This window comes from Callospermophilus lateralis, chromosome 1 (assembly GCF_048772815.1).
Source record: "Callospermophilus lateralis isolate mCalLat2 chromosome 1, mCalLat2.hap1, whole genome shotgun sequence".
Classification (NCBI taxonomy): domain Eukaryota; kingdom Metazoa; phylum Chordata; class Mammalia; order Rodentia; family Sciuridae; genus Callospermophilus; species Callospermophilus lateralis.
In genome coordinates this window covers 74,661,393-74,684,078 of record NC_135305.1, presented here as the reverse complement: position 1 = coordinate 74,684,078, position 22,686 = coordinate 74,661,393, and the positions used below count along the sequence as shown (strand labels likewise).

The 22,686-nt window shown below is 35.7% G+C and overlaps 1 protein-coding gene across 1 annotated transcript in view; it reads right to left on the bottom strand.

The window, feature by feature from the left end:
- Positions 1–3,059: 3,059 nt before the first annotated feature.
- Positions 3,060–22,686, bottom strand: part of Lrrc72 (leucine rich repeat containing 72) — a 53,330-nt gene continuing 33,703 nt past the window's right edge. Inside the window, exons 4-9 of the mRNA XM_076853746.1 lie at positions 21,593–21,674; positions 20,332–20,442; positions 13,073–13,162; positions 11,706–11,858; positions 4,093–4,120; positions 3,060–3,225 (exon numbers count right to left, since the gene is read on the bottom strand). Of these exons, the coding sequence (XP_076709861.1) occupies positions 3,060–3,225; positions 4,093–4,120; positions 11,706–11,858; positions 13,073–13,162; positions 20,332–20,442; positions 21,593–21,674 (630 nt within the window). The remainder of the gene's footprint in view (positions 3,226–4,092; positions 4,121–11,705; positions 11,859–13,072; positions 13,163–20,331; positions 20,443–21,592; positions 21,675–22,686) is intronic.

Genomic DNA, 22,686 nt, shown 5'->3' with positions numbered 1-22,686 from the left:
AATACGTCCAGTGTCTTGGTGAATTTGGACTGCTATTATAAATTATCATACACCACATGGCTTAAATAACAAATATTTATCGCTCATGGTTCTGGAAGTTGAAGTCTGAGATCAGGGTATCAGCAAGTTTATGTTCTTGGTGACTGACTCCTTCCTGGGTTATGGAGGGCCCTCTTGCTATGTCCTCACATGAAGAAAGAGGGAGAACTAGCTTTGGCCTTTTAATAGGGCACTAAGCCCATTCATGAGGACTCAAGGCCTAGTTACCTCTCAAAGGCCACAATTCCAAATGCCATTACATTAGTAATTGGATTTTTAACAAATGAATATTTGAGCATACACCAACATTCAGCCTATAACCTCCAGAATAGTCCCTAAGGGGCACAATTGTCCTTGGGATAAGAATAGCAGTAATAGCTAACATACATGGAGTACTTACTTTAAGAAGACTACTGTACCTTGAACTTTACATGTGAATCCTTGAGACTGTGAGGTCACTTTTATTATTTTAAATAAGAGGATATTAAAGCCTAGAGAAGTTAACTAATTTTTCTAAGTAAAATACGTGGGGTGGGGGTGGAGAAAAGCTAGATTTATCTGGTTCCAGAGACCTAGCTTTCAGCCACAACCTGTATACCTCTATAACTGTATATATTAGGATTTTCTGTTTCCTAGTCACGAGACCTCCCATTGAATGCTGAAATGTATTTTTAATTGAGTCAACTTGAGTCGATCTCTGTTGTTAAAAGTAAATAATGTGATCTCGTAATAAAAAAAAAAGTTCCTCCCAATAATGGTGTGGTTTTGTTTGGATAGAGTTTTAGGTATAAAAAACATCATTTTGTGTTTTCCAAAAATGGTATTTAATACGTGTTTTCTAATTGCCACAAGCCCTTCAGTATTGAGTAAAATATATCCTGTACAAAAGAATGCACTTTACAGAACATCTTTTTCTTTGAGGCATAATTCCTTTAATTCCCTAACATGAAAAACAAGTAACATATGTTAGATTTTTTTTTTTTTTTTTTTTTTTGCAGCGCTGGGTTTGAGCCTGGAGTCTCACACATGCTGGACAGAAGCTCTACCACTGAGCTTACATTGTGAGTTCTGGACTCATTCTTCTTTTAGTGGTTAGTCTAGAGATTATAATATCCCATCCTTAATTTACTGCTGTCTAATTAAAGAATAGTGCTTATGTAATTTATGGACCAGCTTAAACCTGATCCCCAACACACCGTTTTCACCATGAAATGGATTGCTGCCATCAAGTGTTATTGCTAGATGCTTGGGCTTGTTCTCAGTTCATGGTGAGTAGCTTTAGTTAGTTACTTGATTAATGGTCAGGCTCTTAGTACTAAGATGGATTCAGTAGAATGAATAGTCCTTTGTGGCAGATGGTGTGTCCTTGCTCAAGAACCCTTGGAGACTGTGTTGTGAGTCTCCTGTTGGAGCCCGCCAAGGACTCTGCGAACACTATGGATTAGCCCAGGTTATTGCATCCGTTACCTGTTGCTGTGTAACAAATTTCCCCCAAAGTAATCAGCTTGAAACATTACTAAGCATTAGCTAATACAGTTTCTAAGACCAGAAATCCTGAATCAGCTTAACTGGGTGGGTAGTTCTGGTATGGGGTTTCTTGGTTTGAGGGTCCTGAAAAGCTTTCAGCCAAGGCTGCAGTCATCTGAAGGTTTCAGTGGGTATGGAGAATCTGTGTCCATGATTGTTGGCTGAGAGACTTGATCCTCATAGGCTTTTGGAAGAGAATCTCAGTTCCTTAGAATATGTACTTATCCAAAAGACTGCTTGGGTGTCATTATGGCACGGCAGCTGGATTCCCCCAAAGTAAGTGATTCTGGTGGAGCAGGTAAATGTGTCAATTCCTTCTATCACCTAATCTTTGACATGCACTCACTTTTGCCTTCATATCAGGCACCCTCATAAATATGGAAATCATTGCTTTTTCGTTACCCTAACTACAGTCTTCTGCCAGGAATCATACTCAAATTTTAGACTCTTTTCTGTGACACAATTCTTAGGTGTTCACAGCAGTAGAATCTTGGTGTCAATTCACTACTCTAAGCTTTCATCTCTTGCCTGTTTTGCCAGTCTTCTTTCTACAGTGTGTGTGTTTCCCAGTATGGACAGGATAGGGAGAAATACCAGTCTGCCTTTTTTTTTTTTTAGTTCATTAGTTGGGAAAAAACACCAATGAGTTCCCTCAAGTGTCTAATTTTGTCACTCAGCAGCAAGCAGTTGCTAAAAGCTTGTCTGGTTTCTTTTTTCCCTAGCAGCAGGCTTCTCGTTAGGCCCAGCCCAGATCATTATAGCCCATGTGTGAAACTGGCAAATGTCTCCAGAAGTAAGAAAAAATCCAGTATACTGGGTCAAAAAATTGTGTAAAGTTATTTGATGGACTACTAGACAATAGTGAGAATGATAGAACTATTGCTGCAAGCAACAAGGAGGAATCTTACAAGGTCAAGGGGAAAAAAACTAGACACAGACTATTCATCCGTTATAATTCCATTTATATGCCTTTCACAAAACTTATTATCTAGAAATCAGGATAGTAATTACTTTGGAAGGTTGGGCAGTGACTGGTAACAGAAATGAGGGGCTTTTAGAGTGCTGGTAATGTTCTATTTCTTTTTTTTTTTTTTTTTGGTGGTCCTGCTGGGGATTGAACCCAGGGCCTGGTGCATGCAAGGCAAGCACTCTACCAACTAAGCTATATCCTCAGCCCCATGGTAATGTTCTATTTCTTAATCAAGGACGCCACACAGTCTTCATTTTTTGAAAATTCATTGAATTGAACCCTTATAATTTGTGTACCCTTCTTATGTACATGTTTTATCTTAGCAAAATCTTTACATTGAAAAACCTAACTATAGCAATTGTTTTTCATTCTTAGTGTTTCTGTTTACATTAACTGTTTCAAGTCATATCAACTTAACATATAATATGCTAAGTTACAGGGAGGTTTAATACACAACTGAGTACCACTAGGATTCCTGGCAGTGCCAGGGGTTATCTCAGTGTTACTGAGCATTTGCTGGGGGTTATCTCAGTGTTACTGTGAGCAGCTGAGGAGGTTCTGGGCCTTTCTCTTCTAGGAATTTTTCCTCTCGCATTGGGACAGAGTCCCAGTTCATAGTGGTCAGAGCCATCAGTGATCTCTTCATGGACCTTACAAAAACAGCATCTTCTAGGTTGTCGAACATAGTTCTGCAGGGGTGGCAATCAGAAAAAAAAAAAAAAAATCAGTTTGATCCAAGAGAATTATTTTTTATTTAAATGAATAAGTGCCCTATATTTCTGTGGCCTTTGCAGTATAGTATTATTAATAATTTGTCAACTCTGACAATGATTTTCAGGCTATGTGACACTATTTTTATTGCATATGTTTTATTTAGAAAATAGAATATTTGGGTATGTTTAGGGATCTAGAATTGTGGTTTGAGTCTCACACAGTCAAGTATTTGTGTTTGAAAACAGTGTTAGAGGATTAAAATACTTTCAGAAATCATATGCATATTAGTATCATAAATACATTTTATTACAGTTATTATTTTTCTTCACTGATGTATTTTTAAAATGTGCTCAATAATATTTTTCAACTCCTGAATCCAAAGATTCATAAGTGCAAAAATAAAAAGAATGATTTTTAAATTCATCAATATTTATAAATTTGAAATACCTTCCATAGAATTAATGAAGTGTTTGCTTTTTAAAATGTAAATTACAGTGAATGTAAAATGTTAATTTACAGGATAATTACTCTCATTGAACCTATTTACATGAAGAGTAAACAAAGCCTCTCATTTAGAACAGCTTATAATTTTCAGGTTATATTTTCTAATACATCAAATCACTTTTTCATTTATTTGGGGTTACAATAATTATATTAAAAACCTAAGTATGCCAACCATGAATACACAACTAGAACTCATCACAAAAAGCCATAGTCATTTTCACATTTATTGAAGAGCTAGTCATTTTTTAATTCATTAAAATTTATTTTAGGAACTAGAGCGAATTTAGGGAAACAATTGTGAAACAATCTGATCATAAAAGAGTTTTAAAAAAACTTACTTGTCTACATTATCCGCAAATGTAAAATCTGAAACAAAAAGTTCTAAATTAGTATTTTTCAAATGTTTAATAGCATTGAAAAACAAAGAAGCATGTTCTAAATAAACTATTAGCTTTCTGTTTTCAAATAATCTATCAAAATTGCCTTGATACCTAACCTAAAATGGAAATTTTCTCTTAGATATGATGGGTTTTCCCATAGTTTTGGGCCAGAGTCTTTAATACAATCAATTCTCAAAACTCTGAGAATAGAACACTTCATCATTTTAGTTAGTAGTGGAATCCAAGTGGGAATTTTTATAATTAAGATATTGAGTCTCATTGCCAAAGTAGATCCTTTTTCTTTTGACAGGCACATGCACCTGTAAATTGACGAATAGTCCAAATGACAAGAAATATTTAGAGCCATTTTACCTATTTAGGTTTTTGGCATTAACTTCAAAGAAAGAGAATAAACAAATCCTAGATCACAAGAGTCTCTATCTTTTCCAGCTTAGAGCTCAAGGACGAGTCCTCAAAGCCAGGAGTCCTTAGGATGTCTTCCAGACTGCCCTTGCTTTGTTTATTCCTCTCCAGGAGGCCTAGTGCCAGGCTAAAGGCAGAATTTACCAGCACCTGTTGGGCCACTAAACCACAACGTGAGCTCTTGCCAATCCATGAGCATCGGCGAGCACAGCCGCTGCCTTGGGAGATTCAGGGCACCGCTCCTCTTCATGATGGCTGGCCAAGGTCGCCTGTGCCTTCCTATCTCCCGGTCTCTTTTCTTTTTCTATAGTCTTCCCACCTCCCAGTGTTATTGTGGTATGATAAAAAACTTAAGAATTGGAACATTTAGGATGCACAACTAGATATTTTGTTATACATTGCAAAATAAGCTAACATATCCATCACTTCACGAAGTTACCATTTTCTTTTTCTAGGGTGTGTGTGGGTGGTGATGAGAACATTTAAGATCTACCCTCTTGGCAGATTTTAAGTATATAATGCTGTAAATAGTCACTTTACATTCAATCTTCAGAATTTAGTCATCATCCATAATTGAAACTTTGCCCCCTTTGACCACCATCTTCCCATTTCTCCCTCTCCCTAGTCCCTAGCAACCATCATTCTACTCTTCTCTGCTCTATGAGTTTGAACATTTAGATTTCATATATGAGATATTCTGCAGTATTTTTGTTTTTTCTGTGTCTGGCTTATTTCACTTGATGCCTCCAGGTTTGTCCATATTGCTATAAATGGCAGGGTCTCCCTAATTACAAAGAGCAAACACATCTCCTATAATTAGATAAATAATTATAAACAATATGAATATTAATAAATATATCTTAATGTATATAAATTATAAACAAAAAGGAACACTGGGAAAAAAGTAAAATCTCCCTTTGACCTTTGCAATTCTTTTTTTTTTTTTTTTGCGGGGGGGGGGGCAGGGCATGGCATTGAACCCAGGAGCATTGAATCATTGAGCCATATCCCCAGCCCTTTTAGATATTTTATTTAGAGAAAGGGTCTCGATAAGTTTCTTAAGTCCTTGTTAATTTGCTTCTGGCTGGCTTTGAACCTGAAATCCTCCTATCTCAGCCTCCAGAGCCTCTGGGATTACAGGTATGCACCATTGCGCCCAGCCACCTTTCCAATTCTTATCAGAAGTAACATGGTTAGCCAGGTATAGTGGTGCATACCTGTAATCCCAGTGGCTCTGGAGGCTAAAACAGAAGGATCTCAGGTTTAAAGCCAGCCTCAGCAATTTAACAAGGCCCTAAATAACTTAAGGAGACCTTTTCTCTAAATAAAATATATAAATGGGCTGGGGATGTGGCTCAATAGTTGAGTGCCCCTGGGTTCAGCCCCCCAGTACCAAAAAAAAAAAAAAAAGAAGTAACACTGTTAAGCACTGGGTTTTGGATTCCCTAGCTCAATGGTAGACATATATAGCATGTACAAGGCTCTGGGTTTAATCCTTAGCACCAAAAAAGAAAGAAAAAAAACCAAAAAGTATTATTGAGTTTTTTGTGTATGCTTCCAGCCTGTGTGTATACTCACACATACACATATACACAGATTTATTTGTTGGCAAAATTTAAATTTTTTTATTACTCTGCAATAAGTTTTTAAATTTTATTATATTACTCTGCAATATGTTTTTAAACACCTCAAATATATTCATAGAATAATTCTATAGTGGAATTGTTTGTAATACATGAATGTGCCATAGTCTAGTATTCCCCTATAAATGACCATTTAGTGGTCTCTACTATATTTGGTATTACAAAAAATGTTGCAATAATCAACCTTAGACATACTTATATATTTTTGTTCATGTGCGTTGGAAATTTAGTAGGGGAGATTTTCAAATCAATTACTGTGTTAAATGGTTTGCACATTTTATATGTTGATAGAGAATGCTATGTCGTCTTCCAAGAAAGTTCAATCAGTTTGTATCTTCCTCAATAATGTGAATTGTATGCTCTTTCTCCTTTCGTTTTTATAGTCTAAAGATTTTGCCGACTTGTTGGATAAAGATATGTTTCATTGTTTTGATTTACATTAATTTGGTCATTAGTGAGGTTGAGCAGTATATACATCTCTGTTAAAAACTTGTCCATGTTTTTAGTCACTTACTACTGGAATTCTTCAAATTGACTTGTAAATTCTTTTAGAAATATAAGTATTAACGTTTGCCTGTTATGTGTTGCAAATACTTTTTCCAAATTTGTGTTTAATTTTGTTCCCTTTCTGTCTCAGTTTTCATTTTTATGTAGTTAAACTTGTCAACATTTCTCTTTTATGACTTCTGGGTTTGGTGTGAGACTGTGTTTATCCCTCTCCTCAGAATTATAAGAGTTATTTGCTTCTAGTACTCTTCAATTTTACTTACATTTTAGATATTTAATCTTTTTAGGATCTATTTTTGTGCATAATATCTCCCTTAGAAAGTCATCTAGTTTATCTCTTGGCCCAAGCCTGTATAGGGCGGAACTCCAGGGGACTCCAGTCATCCTTTCCTATGTAAATGGTGCCCACCAGAGTTGTGGAATGTGGTAGCTCTGCTACTGCTGATACTTGTCTTCACAAGTTCTGACTGCATAACTCTTGCAATTGCACAGTTCCTGTGCTAACCAGTCTCCAGGCCCCACGTTGACCTCAAGAATCTATCTTAGACTTCAGGCATAAATAACACCTGGCATTCACTTTTCTGGGTAAACCTGGTGTCATCATTACCCAGAGTCAGAGTTTTCTTCAAGACTAGACTTCCTGAGCTTTTGATTCCCCAGCTCCTCACTTAAATTATGTTTTCTCTGAATGCTATCCTGTCTTGTGTCTGTATTGACCAACTCAGTGGTGAATTGCCATTTATGGAATAGTCTGGCTGATTTTCCTTTTTGGTTTACTCCTCTATCTCTTGCTGAATAGTAGGATAGCTTAGCTCTCAGGCCAGGCTCTGTCATAGTATACCTCAGCCTGGTCTCTATACCTGGAACTTTATCTTGTTTGGAGAGAAGAGCAAATATAGTAGAAATCCAACAGTCTCACTTTTGAGTCATTAGTAGATATTTTAAAGGTGATTGATATTTTACTATAAATATCCCTTAATGTTTTTCCATAATTGTGTAGTTGCAGGGAAATCAGCAAATGTCTCATTTTCCACAAAACCATGTAAAAGGACAAAGTGTTTTGGTTCTGAGAATATTGCTTATCATGTAATAAGACACAAAAACATTAATGGAAAATAGGTACAAGCCTTTAAACCGATACCCATCAGATAAGGATTGATGGCTGAGATTTGAAGAAAACTTAAAATTGACCTTGCTTCCCAAGCAGTTTCGAATGTAATTAGTTTCTTTCTCAATTTAAGATTAAGGATAATAAAATGGAAATGTGGTATTAACAATTGCCTCATAAACAATTTCAAGCATGGTTTCTTTGCAAGAAAAGAATATAGATTCCTAAATGTGCATGCCACAATAAGATAAAATTTATATCAAAACAAATTTCAAAGTTACAAAACTGTAAGCCATGAGTTTTGAAAACTTACAGAGTGTGCTTTGTTAGTTTCATTATAAATGTTTAGCTGAGTAAAGTAAGCTAAAATAAGTCACATGAGCTAAAAATGCTTTTTAGTTGATCTGATGCAGTATCATTTTTCTGGAAAATAAGTAGATTGATAGAGTCACACTACCAATTTTTAGATGCCTATTGTCAAAAGTATCTATGAATTAAGAATATGAATTTAGAAGAAAAAGTTTCAAATGCAATAAAATACTCTATCCTTTTTTCCTCTGGTTTTGATTTGGAGGTAATGAAAAAGAGTAAAAAGGGTCATCGTTTTTTAGCAATTGTATAAATACAATGTACAGCACCAAAGGTACAGATCAGTTCTCCTCTCACACCTATGATAATTATAGCACTGAAACTAGACTGGAGCAGCCTGTGTTTGCTGTTCTAGTGTGTATCAGCTTGTTTTAAGAGGGGATTTTGTCTCTCATAGATTCCTTTCCCACCACAGCATAACTTGCTCCCATTGCACCCAATAATATTCAGTTTGGGCCATCACTTCTCACACGAAGTAAAAGAAAACCAAGGAAGTGACTAATAACAGTCAACTTCTGATACATCTGGTGTCAGATCCAATGTTAAAATGTTTTACATATTAAGCATCCTAACAGTCAAAGGAAGATAAAAATCTTTGTTTTAAAATTCAGAAAGTTGAAACAAATTTATGTCCCAAACAAATCTTGCCATGATCAGCAGAGCAGGTATGTGAACTCGCGAATTCTGATTTCATGGTTTGGCTTCTTAACTTTGCAATGGTGGTTGTGTGCCAGAAGCCACCCATGAACTGTGCGTGAACTAAAAAACAACATGGAAGCCACTAAACAGGAAAGTCTGGTATCTGGGAACTCCAAGTGGCAATCCTGCTGGTTTGAGACTGCCCAATACATGCGACTTCCTACCTAGCTCTAAGTTCAGCACAGAACTGGAGATGGGGTGACCCACTGGAACCACACAGCCTCTTGGAGTTGGGTATGGCTTGCCAAGAAGCCAATCAACCTGTTTGTTGCAATACCCCTGCCACACCAAGAAGCAAGACTCCTCCTGCTGAAACCTTATCCCTGCCTTTGATGTATTCTCCTTTAAAAAAGAAATAAAGCCATTTTTTGGTTGTTCAGTTCCAACTCCCATGTAGACTGGTGGACCTATTAGCTGTTCCACTTCCTTTAAATCTAATTTCTGGCTCTGACTCTTATTCTTTACTAATTATTTCAGACTTTCTTTTTCTCAGGTGGTTCACATCTTCTGAGCAGGAAACTACCCTGGCAGGGTGCTGGCCGCCCGCCCTGCCAAGTTGTCTAACTTGAATGGGCATCAGAATCACTGGGAAAGCTACTTAAAACACAGTGTGGGGTGGGAAGTGCTTGAGTTTCCAAATTGGTAAATTAGGCAAGAATTTGAATCACAGGTTCCTAAGTGATGCTGATAATGGTAATTTGGGGACCACACCCCGAGGCCCACCCCTGCTGTACATGTTACTCTGTTGCACCCATTAAGACTCCTGCAGACATCACTTCCAGTCTGTGGGAAATATAAGGGTTAAAGGAACAAGTTTAAGGACATCCGGAGGAAGCAATCATCAAAAGTGACACATTCTGTAATATAATTTCTAGGTCATGGGAAAAAAAATTGACGAATCTATTCTAAATTTAGAGCAAAGATCCATACAACCAAAGGTAATTATGAATCTTGACTGGGTTCTGGTTTGAAAAAAAGCAGCTGCAAAAGGCTTCTTGGGACAATTTGGAAAATGGGGAAACTGATTCTATATTAGATAATTTGTCATTTTTCTTATGTCTGATAGTGACATTGTAGTTACATAGGGGGATGCCCTTATTTTCCAACTTGCAGGCGAAATTATTTAAGAGTGAAGGGTTGAGATTCTACTACTGAAACACTTAAGTGGTTCCACTGCATATTGATGTTTTCTAGTTGACTGTGTAGCTGGGGATAAACAATAAGTGTAAATAGGAGCTTCTGAGGAGGCCTGTTCTTTCTTCCCTCTTTTTTGCCACACTGGGGATAAAGTGCTCTTCCACTAAGCTACATCCCAGGTCTGAGATCTGTTCTTTGAATAAAGAGGCAAACAAAGCCTCATATTTAGAGGCTGGTGAATATGGCAAAATATTAATAATTGTTGAATAAGCTTGGGCATAGATAGACATTCATTTTAATATTCCTTCAACTTAGAAAATTTTACAGCAAAAGATTAAGAAAAAAAAAAGTTTCATTTGACCCTCATTTCTCTTCCTTCCTTCCTTCCCCTTACTCCCTCTCTTTCTCCCTCACTTGCTCAGTGTTGAATTTAGTTGATTTGTGGATTCTGTTGGCCATTACTTTCTCCCAGCATTTTAAGGAATTAGTTCACTGTCTCCTGACTTCCATAATTGCAGTTGGGGAGTTCATTGTAAATATGTCATTCTTTTGTAGATAATCTGCATTTTTTCTCTGACTTCTTTACCTTTGGTGTAAACAGTTGTTTTTTTTTTTTTTTAATTTTGGTTATGTGTCTTTTATGTGTGGATTTATTTTGTCATCCAAACCTAAGGATTCCTATAATTTATCAACTTTGGAGAATTCTTAGTCATTATCACTTCAAATATTACCATCTACTGAATTTCTCTCTATAATTTTTTTCTTTAGGAATTATTACTGAACTTTCATTGGATTTTCTCTTTTAAATAACTCCTTTTCTCAACATTTAATTTATATCTCCATCTCTGTCACTTTCTTCATAATTTCTTCAAAATTGTTTTCTAGTTTCATATTTTCCTTTTTGTTTCTGTAAAATCCATCTGGTTCTTTTTAAATAAAAATGTGCATTTGGCAAATGCCAAATGATGAAGAAAAAGGTTATATTTTTGCACCATTTTTCATTTCCTGTTTCTTCCTTCTTGGAATGAAGATGTGACACATGATGGTATAGCAACCACCTTATAAAGCACACTAAGAAAAAAAAGATAGATGTATTCCTCAACATTGATGATATTATAGAACTTTACACTAACTCTGCATACCTATCTTTGTACTCTGCTATGTGAGAAAAATAAACCCCTATTTATTTGGATTTCAGTTACATCTAAGAAATTCCAGCTAATGAAATGTCACTGATATATTTGTTATAGTTGCATATATAAAAACTTCATATGTAAGATAGCCAAAATATTAACAGTGCTTATTTCTGGGAGGCAAAATTGCAAATGATCTTTTTATTTCCTCTTAATATTTTTTTAATATCATCAAAAATTGATGAATTTGTCTTGTGTTAGTGGTAATAATAATTTTCCGCTGTGGTAGATACTGGAGAAGAGACTTTAATGTATTATCTCATTTTATCACATTACCTCATTTAATTTAATATGTACGAATGATGGTGAAAATCATATTCACTCTAATTAGGCTACTAAAACTATAAAATTAAAAATATAATGTTAGCAAGTAACTAGAAATTATTTCACTATGTAGGTACTTAGTTTATTTTTACTTACCATTATTATTATAATCAAGTTCTCCAACAATTAAGGAATTTAAATTTCATTTTTACCCCCCCCCCCAATTACCTGAAGGTAGTCTCTGGACAGGTTTCTGCTTTAATGGTAATTTTGGGTTCCATGAGGTATCTACTTTTCCTCCAAATGCAATTGATTGAATGATATGAGCCTTTTTATGGTTAAAAATTGTAATCATTGATCTTCTTTCTTTTTCTGTAACCTCTGATAAATGCAAAAATAATGTTATTGCACAGCATTATAAATAGATATGGAGTGATTCAAAAGAGAATGGAACAGTTTCAAAATCATTTAGCTTAACTATGTTATGTGGGAACATCTTGTCAAAATAGATTTGTAAAGTAGCTGTCATGGGTACTTCCATAACCTTACAAGCACTTGATACATGCCCCTCATGTCACAAGGTGGAGCACAATCCTGCAGTCCACTGCACGATACAGACTTTCTGACACATCACCATCGGATGACTGACAGCATATGTTGCCTCCCTTCCTTCCTTCAAGGCTATCCAAAAGCACAGATAGAACCAGGAGGTTCTGATAAATCCTCACAAATAGAAGTTACTAATAAATTATTTAAAATGTTCAAATCTGTATGTGTAGACAGGTAAGGAAGTAGGTAATTATAGCACAAGGGGGTAAGATAGTTTTCAAAATATTTAGTATGTTGTACAGTGATGTGGATTGTGTGTATGTGGCTTATATAAACCAAACATTCTAGTTTGGCTATAATGCATGAAGATATATTTATAAAGAAGTTAACATTGATTATATTAATTTTAATATACATGAACTTACAGAATTTCAAAAGAAAATGAATTTTAGAACTCAGGTCTTCAGAGTTCTAGTTCAACTCCCTCATTTTTTTTGGTGGGGGGAGTTGGGTGACTGGGATTGAACTCAGGGTCACTTAACCACTGAACCCACATCCCCAGCCCTATTTTGTATTTTTTATTTAGAGACAGGGTCTCACTGAGTTGCTTAGTGCCTCTCTTTTGCTGAGGCTGGCTTTGAACTTGCCATCCTCTTGCCTCAGCCTCCTGAGCAGCTGGGATTACAGGTGTACACCACCATGCCTGGCCATTCCCTCACTGCTGAGATAGGAAACTAAGGAGCTCAACATGAATGAATTTGGCATCCACCATGTCAGTGTGAAACGCAGAAACAGGAGAACCTTTCTCATGCTCAGTTAGATGGCTCTTCCTATATAGAGTGGAAAAGACATGAATTCCTAAACTAGGGTGAATTTCAGAGAGCAAGCATTTCAAAAATAAATCATTAAAAAACTTTCATTTATAAAGAAAATTATCTAATGGTATTCTGTTACAAAAACACAATCAAAGGTATTCTGTATTTTTCAACCATTGAGTAGTAAGGCTGAGTTTCAAATATTTCTTTACAAAAGAGAGTTATCCTTACGATTTCGATCAAGCAGCTCCACTCCTGGAAGGTGGTAGATTATATATAAACGATATAGGTTATACTGACACAAAGGGTTTTGGTATAGACCTACAATGGAAGAGTCCGAAATAAGATGTCAGATTTCAAAATGAGCTTTGTATGTCATTTTATAAAACATGAAAAATTGCAGCATTCATGTACAACATAAGGATACATATCAAGTCAGTGGCCTCATTAAGCCCTCTTTCATTTAGAGCAGCACTTAATTTTCCTATCTGTTATATTCATTCACTCAATAAATAATTACTGGGTACTACCATGTACTAGGAAATGTGCTAGGTGCTGGGGACATTTTATTGACTCAAATCTGCAACAGATTAGGAAAAATTTAAATGTCCATAAGGAAATTCCTAAAGGACAAACTAGGTATCCGCTCCATGGGAGTCTTAAGACTGCTTTTGACTAAAGTATCACTTGGGACTCTTCTGCTAAGTCTCAAAGGTCACCACAGGCCGGTGTGAGGATGGGCAGAGATACAGTACACTGTTATAATAGATTTTTCTCCCTTCACTTTACATCATTATGCATTGTTCAGAATATGTAAATGCTAGTAGCAGCTTTGGATCTCAGTAGGAGCAGAGGCCAGCAGATGTAGATGTTGCATCTTGTATACCTTTGGCCAGACACAGGGGCTCTGAGGGCCTTGTGTGTAGGAGTTCTGGTGCGTAATGAACCTGATTCTGCAGTGCAGGGGCTGAAGGAGGGAAGCACATGTAGGAATCAACATGTAGATGCATTTTTAAAAATCTTCACCTAGAAGGGTTTTGTTTCAAGTAAAGAATCTTGCCTATTTATCACTGGATAATATTAAACAAGATTATTTCAATACACTGAGTAATAAAGCATTTATAATTTCAAGTTGGGCATCTTTAGCTTTTTTAATTCTGCTTCCATGCAATGCTAGAAAATATTTCCGGAAAATACATACAGTGAGGGGAACCACTAGATGGCAGTAGCAGAAAGAGCTCCAGCTGTTGCACAGATTCATCACTAACAGTGGCTCCCTCAATGTCCATGTTAAATTTAAGAATACTGCTGTAGATGATTCATAAAATATAACGAAGCTTAATAAAGGCATGATAATATAAGTATTCAAAACCCAGAGTAAACTGATTAACATAAAGAAGATTGGTTGGGGCCTGATTAAAAGATAGCAAAGTAGTTAGAAACTGAAAAAAAAAAAAAAAAAGAAAAAGAAAAATCTGGATGTATTTTCTGTAGGTAATAAAACATTCTGATATTTGTTGTATAAACACAAATTTCTCTGGCTAATAAAATCCTTATATATAGCTATTCCCGGTGGAAAACATGAGCTTTATAGGGACATAAAGCAGGCAATAGAAGACACCTGGTGCATAACCAACAAAGTTATTTGTGAGGAAAGGCAGAAAAGAAAACACAGACAGGAGCAACAAAGAAATTAGAAAGAAAGAAAATCTGTATGTATTGAAAGGAATGAGAGGAAACTGAAATAAATTTTTCAAGATGTCTTAAATGACAAAAAATGACGTGAATTTTATTCTTAAAAGAAATTTAAAGTGGGAACACATAATTGTAATTACAGGATAGGGAATAGAAGGGATGTATATTAAACCAGTAATAAGGACAGATTTTTAAAGCAATCCACAGGGATCATGCATTGTAGTTGGAGCCAGAGAAAGTAAAGAAAAGGACACCCTTCAAGGATATAAAAGCAAAGCACATTTGTTTTTAATGAGAATTTAGGAGGAAGAAAAAGTCACAAATGTTTTAGTGCAGAAGTCTGCCTTGTGGTTGCTGTCTTGGGGAATCACATCTGACACTTTATTACCCTGTGTTACATTGTAGCAGCTGGAAGCCAGGTCTGCCTCTGCACAAGATGCTAATGGAAAATGTACCAATATCATCCAAAGACCTTTACTCTTTTGGGGGGTGGGGGAGTTTTCCAGGGATTGAACTCAGGAGCACTCCACCACTGAGCCACATCCCCAGCCCTATTTTGTATTTTTGATTTAGAGACAGGGTCTCATTGAGTTGCTTAGCGCCTCACTTTTGCTGAGGCTGGCTTTGAACTTGCAATCCTCCTGCCTCAGCATCCCGAGGTCCTTTACTCTTGATACACCTTTCACAGTGCCTTTTTCCTTGAAGAACATAAACCATTCACTGCTTTCCTTGCTTTTTCTCCTAATCTCTAGTTAAGTAAATTCTTTATGCAAATTTAAAACTCTAGCTTCACTTAAACAAAACACCAAACTTGGGTTTACATTACTTTTTTTTCCTGGGGGTGGGGGGTGAGCCAAGGATTGAACTCAGGGCATTCAACCACAGAGCCACATCCCCAGACCATTTTTGTATTTTATTTAGAGACGGGGTCTCCCTGAGTTGTTTAGCACCTCACCCTTCCTGAGGCTGGCTTTGAACTTGCCATCCTCTTATCTCAGCCTCCAGAGCTGCTTAGATTACTTATTAACAAGGTGTCTGGATACTAAAAAGTCTTGTGCATGTTGTGGTTCACTATTCATCTCATCTTAGAGTAAAATCTAAGTGACAGAAAGACAGAAAATTGAGCTTCTTGTGCAGCTTCTGCTCACATAACTTAAAAAAATAAATTGAGCTAAATAATTTGAGAGGCATTTCATCTTTATTATCCTTTACTTTTCCTTGGCTCTTCAATTTTAGAAGGAAGCATTTTCAACTCTTTTTCTCCTTTTTACATTATTAAACATTTAACATTTTGGATTTATGAGTTTTGGATGGATGCTACTAAAATTACCATAAATTAAGTTTCCAAGATATGAAGTCAGTTTCCTGTGTCTGAATGTTCTGAAAGCCTTCTGTGATGTATGGGCACATTCCTTTAGAAACTATGAAGCAAAACTGCTTACACTTTCACTTTCAATAGGTTAATACCATTTAATCCACCTTCCCTCTAGGCTACTTATAGAGTACACCTCGGTGGCGCCAGCGCTGTCTTGCTTATCTTAATTTGGGATTCAGAGTCTAAGCAATTTACATTTTCCCAATAATATATCAAAATGTCTCTACCACCTTACTGCACAAGCTGGAGTTACATGACTCATGTGTAAAGCTACTTCTTAATGAAACAGAAAATAAGAAGATTCAGCTATCTAAATAATTGGTTTCAGTGAATTTTTTAAACTTTGAAAACAGAATTTAACAAACCTATCATTTAAATGAATCCAAATGTTCTTAAGGTGCCTTTGGAGAAAATTGATGTAATTAGTAAAATACTTTTTAATAGATGGGGAGGAAATGATACAGAGAGGTTTAAAAGCTTATGCATTACCTACAGTCTTTGGAAGGGAATTCAGCTGTGACCCATCAGACACCTAGATTTTGGGGTTCTGGGGGCAAGGTTACTTCCATGGGTTAGCAACTTGATTACTATCTAATTTTAACTTAAATCTGTGGGCCACCACACTACACATGCTTTCATTGAATATGGAAATCATCTTTGATTTTAAAAGGCAAACTGTGATAAAGCAGGAGATGAAGAAAGGGGAGGGATCAGAACATTCTCTTCAAGATAAACAGCTGTGAAAGACCCAGTTAGTTCTTTTCACTTGGTGGATTGTTTTGTGAAGTCCACCTTGATGAGCATTACAGGTAGAGGGGCTCAAATAAAGAGTCCTTGGAGATCATAGTTATACCCTACCTCCCAGTATCTGTCTTCATCCTAGCTTTTTGTCATCAGCAGAGGATGGGGGTCACTGCTGTCAGCAAGGTTAGAGAATATATAAGAGCAAATCTCTGGAAACATGGAGACCTTCTCTTAAAAGAGCAAGCCCTTCTTCCCAGTGGTCGCTCCTGGAGTGACCCAGGAAGTATGTCCTAACAATTATGAAAGGTAGGAGTCTAAGGGTACTTTCCAACAATGAACTTAATAAACACAGAGAAAACTTTAGAGAAATGAGTAGAACAAAGGTATAGATAGAGAAGAAATGGTTTAAGTGTTGTGTTGCTGGTAGTGTTTTTTCTCTTAATGCTCAGAAAAGGGGCAGGAAGACTAAAAGGCAAGTAATAATCATCATCTATAAAGTGGGTCTTTGGCACAAGCAAATTCTGATTTACAGTTTGGAGGAGGGAAGGGAAGAAGAAAATGGAACTGGGAGAGGAGGGTGTGGAAAGGTAGACCTCCTGGAGAGAAGAGGTGGGGCCCCTGATTTGCCCGGAAGACAGGAATTCCAGTTACCAGGACCTCACACTCTGAGCTGGTTTCAGGCCTCCCTGAAGCTCCCAGCCATGATTCTCCTGGGCAATCACTTGGCAGTTCTCCTCACATGCCAGGGGAGGGTGCAATGCTGAAGTGGATTAGAGGTTTACCCTCCAGGCTATTTTCTCACCCTCTGAAGAACTTGTAATTGAAGTGGAATAATAATAACACTTTAGATTTTTATATGGTTTTACAACTTGAAAAGACAAAAATTACAACAACATTGGAAAATACATGGTTTTCTCATTTTATTTAATGAGCTGAATCTAATCTCTGATTGCAAATGAGGCTCATAGAAACTTAATCTGAGGACACGACTGCACAAATAATGTTAGTAGTTCCATGAAGGCAGACATTTTCCCCCTGTATTCAAACTTTAACCAAAATGGGATATGGGATCAAAATGTTAGTATTCACTACCAAAAATTTTCAGAAAATGCTTTTTTTTTTTTTTTTTTTGTAATTAGAGATAGCATTTTATCCACTTTAAAAAAAAAAAAAAATGACCCCATGACAAGCTTCTCAGTTGAAACAACTGTAGTTATAACTTGAATCATATCACTACAATTTTAAGTAGAGGTCCCTTTAACTGTCTTGACAAGTAATGATATGGATAGTATATTACCTGGTTGGTCTTCAAAAAATGATTAGGGCATCTCACCCCCACCCGTGTCCCCATTCTGACAATTCTGTGTTCACACACACTCTTGACAAATAGGACATGGGCTAGATTTCAGGTTTCACTTAGTTCTGGACCTGGCACCTTAATTTACGGCCTAACTCTGTTTACTGCTCTTGGGCCAACCTTGCTTACTGCTCTATGAATGTTGATTTATACCATAATTTTGCTTAAATTATTGAGTTTTTACATGTAGCAAATTATATGTTCAAATAGTGTAGCATCGAACCCCTTCAACTGTCTAAGACATCTTTAGACTATGAGTTATAAAACTGTAAGTCCCATCAAGGTCCAGACTGGGTCTTTTATATAACTTTGTGCTGTATAATCTAGTATAGTGTCATATAGTGAATGTGTGATAAATACTTATTGAAAGTGAATAAATTATGAATATTTATTGAATGAATGAATTATAAATGATAAGTGAAACCAGGCATGAATTAAACTTCAACATTCCTTGATACTCTGGCTAAATCTCAGAACCTTGCACTTTGATCATTGAAGAGAGAATAATTTTAATTATATCATAAGATTGCTGTAAAGTTTTAAATAAGAATATAAAAAAGCATTTTATTGGGTTGGGGTTGTGGCTCAGGGATAGAGCGCTTGCCTAGCATGTGTGAGGCACTGGGTTCAATTTTCAGCACTACATATAAATAAATGAATAAAATAAAGGTCCATCAACATCTAAAAAATTTTTTAAGAAAAGCAATTTATCAACAGGTAAGACTCAAATATGCTACTCTAATGATTCTTATTTAAAATATTAGTTTTATTATACTGAGTTTAATACCAACTTAGCAGAATTTCTAGACTACATGAGACTTCTTCATTTATTATATTGTTTACATAATATACAATAAAACAATTTTTACTTTTGTTGTCGCTTCAAAATAACATTAATGGCAGGAAGTGTTTTACAGAGTTTTCTCAATGTTTGAAGCAATCCTGAGAGGTAGCTGTTAGTCCATTTTTATAGAAAAACGATGATAGGTAAGAGTTCCTGATCTAGTATAACTAGTCTTTTAATCATAGAAGTATTTGTTCAGCATAGAAGGGCAAAATAAATATACAGGCCATTCGCAAATCCAAGTCTCTCACAGAATCTCAGAAGGCTGTGAAAAACTCCCAACAGTAGGTGGCCTTATGTTTCCAAAACAATCCTGAAATCACCATGAGCTTGGTGTGATTTTGTGATTTTAATATTTGGATTTGAAGAATCTACCTGTAAGCACATGAATCATTTCTCCTCAGTACAGCTGATGTTACTGATAGAATGAAAATACACGGAGACTTTCCTAACTATGTGTTGACCTGAGCAGAACCTTCTCCATCAACACTAGTTTACACATATTCAAAACACTGACACAGGCAATTCTCAAAAAATGAATAGGAAACAATAGGAGAAAACATCTATTTCATAACAAATGAAGTATAACATGTGAAGAGATCTTCAAATTCTAAAGTCTGAAAACCTACTCGTTGACCTGAGGGTCTTTACTGTGGGCCCTTAGACTTTCTTGTCCTATATTTCAGTTGTATACATTTCTATTAACCCTCAAGAACGTAAGTGTACTGAGAGTAGGAACTGCTTATGATTCACATTTTTAATCTATTTCCAGACAGACTTCTTCATTATTGAGGCCAATTCCTTATTGGATGTGATTCAGTAAATGTAAATGATGTTTGCTCATCACTCAGTTGAAAACTTAAAAGCTTACTCTTTTTCTTTGCTCTTTATTACTTTATTCATATACTTCACCTACAACACAATTAATCTATTTAAAATATACTATTCAGTCATTTTCAGTAGATTCTGTGAGTGGTGCAACTTATCACTTTAGGCAATTTAGAATATTTTATTAACCCCAAAGAGACCCCCCCACAACGCACCCCTTACTCCTTAGCTATCATCGTCCAATTCTCTCAGTTCCCCAGCCTGAAGTGAACACTAATTACTTAAAAACAGTTACCTCTCAGTATTGCTGTATTTAGAGATGTGTCTGTGTAGAATATCTCATGTCAAAAGAATCATATATGTTAAAACTTACTTTTGAGATAAAACCAAAAACAGATTTAAACATGTAAATCATCTTTTGTTATTTTTGCCATTTTTGTTTGACACGGTGTATTGTTTACATAGATAATTCTTTTCTACTTGTTTCTATTTCAAAAGCATGCCTTGAAAAAGAAGAAAATAGTGTCATCTAAGTATTTTAGTTAGAAGCAATCCTCCTTCTAAGGAATTTTAAACTTCAAAAGTGGAAAAATGTCTTGGGCTATTGCCATTTTCATTTGTGACCATATAAAAGTACAAATTGTTACTTAGGGTCTTCAGGTTCAGCATTCCCTTTAATTCCTTCACTGTGTCATCAATTTTTGTTAACTCATTGTGATGCAGCAGGAGGATATGCAATGAAGGCAGATAGTGTAGGCCTAAAACAAAATGAACAAGATTTTGCAGCATTTTTTAGTTTATTAATTTATTTTTAAATTGATAAATGAAAACAAACATTCAAGACGGCTAATTAGACATGCTAACTAAACCAAAGATATTACAGCTGGCAAAAGGAGGAATGCCTATTAATGATATGGTAAATCATTGTTAAACCTACAAAAAAGCAAATGAATTCAAATAGTTATTTGAATTGTGATGTGGAAATATCTTTCCACTACTACTGCTTTACAGGGTTTTCTGTAATAGTGATTTTTGCTTGTTTGAATTTGGACAGGTAATTTGCTTTCTTCCCTTTGTTTTTGTAGAGTGTGTGTGGATGCAAGTGCATGAATGTTACTTAGATTTATAATGCCAATCAAGGGAATAACTACTCATCCAATTTAATTTCTTCTTCCAAATTGAAAAGTACTTTTATACAATAGAAAAACCACATATCTGTATAATTTTCATTTTTCCTAAATTATACATTTTCCCACATTTTTAAACATAAATGCAAGTGAGTTAAGTGTGTATCATAGACCCATCATGTTTAATTGACAACATTTTCTTTCTTAATGGTACATGAAATTATGGTAAGTATCAAAAATTTATGACACTTTGATTCCATCATTTATGGTATTAAAGAGAAGTGTTTTGTTCGGTACCTCTTCATATTTCATGATCATAGCACCTCATATACTTTTATATCTGTCTTGACATTGTTAGCTTAGAGATTGTTGCACTTATAAAATTAACTTGGAGTGGAAACAGGAATATGGCTGGTAAAAATCATAGCCAGTAAAAACTTTTAAGACTATAATATTTTAATATTTATTAGTGCTCTCAAATATTGTTAAAATTCATTTCCACAATATTTAGTTTGTGTCCAACTGTGCAGTAGAGTGGCAAGTTTCCTATGTTAAAAAGAGATTTTTTAAAAAGGTCAAATAAGACACATGACAATATTAAGTTAGAAAAGCAATCTAACAGCACATTTCTTGAAATGTAATAAGAACATTTAAAAATAGAATGTCACATCTTTTTAAGAGAATTATTAAAACAAATCTTTGCACATCATTAATGGTTATCATAGTTGAAAATTATTACTTAATTGAAAACCTATTCAATCAAAGAAAATTTAAGACATACCTACTATCTCAAATATTGCATTGTTGTTTAGATATAGTTCGGTCAGACAGTGGTTTCTAGTTAAAAATGCTATCCCATGGAGCTGAAAATAAAAGAAAATAATAGATTTTTCTATAATAATGATAGATATGTATTCATAATCATAATAAGACAATAGAAATGCAGCCTTTGCAGCAATTATTAATTATCTGTGGCCTTTTGGGCTGGGTTGTGAATTTTATCTGGATTGCCATGGAGGACCATGTGATGGAAAGTATAATTTTAACTTAAAATCAACTTCTCTGTCCACACTTGATCAAACTCCCTTGCCTGTCTTCATCAACCTCTGTAATCTGGCCTCATCCTTTTGCTCTGGCAATGTTTCTCTTACTTCTGCTCCATGTAGTTTCATGAGATTTGGCTTGATGCGTCCATTAATTCACCATCTATTATTATTATAAGCCAAATATTCTCTCTTCAGATAATGCTGCTGGCATTTCTACATCTGTAGGAGACACAATTTCCCTTTGCAGGCATGTCCTTGTTCCTGGAACATTTCTGATTATTTTTAAGGATCAGCACCAGCCCAGCAAGACACAGGAAACCCTGCATGAGTGAGTTGTCATAGTACATTTTCACAACTTCAGAGATTTTCTAAAACCAACCTTTGGCCTCCTTGCTTGACTTTTTTCCTATTTTGACCCACATTTGTTCTTCTCTAAATTTGTACCTGCTCCAGCACTTTGAGTTGTAGCTCTTGAATAATGGTCCAATTCTGAACCCTCTTTGCCCTACTCTGCAAACCATCCTTTCTTCCCAGTCTCAATATCTTTCTGGTATGCAGATCTCTCAGTTTAGCTGAGAACTGTGTAATCTGAATGGACACAGGAGGCAACTCTGCCCATCAGGTCTGATGCTAACAACTTAGCCAGCCACTGGTCACAAGTGGAGGACAAGGCACAACGTAATCCTGTTCTGTTACTTTGCAGCTCATCATTTCTCACAAGGCCTCTCCTGACAAACATTGTGTTCACGAACCTCAATTTTCTTGACCACTTCAACATTTATTTGATTTGTACAATTAATCACTCAATCACTAATGTTTTGTGTCTCCC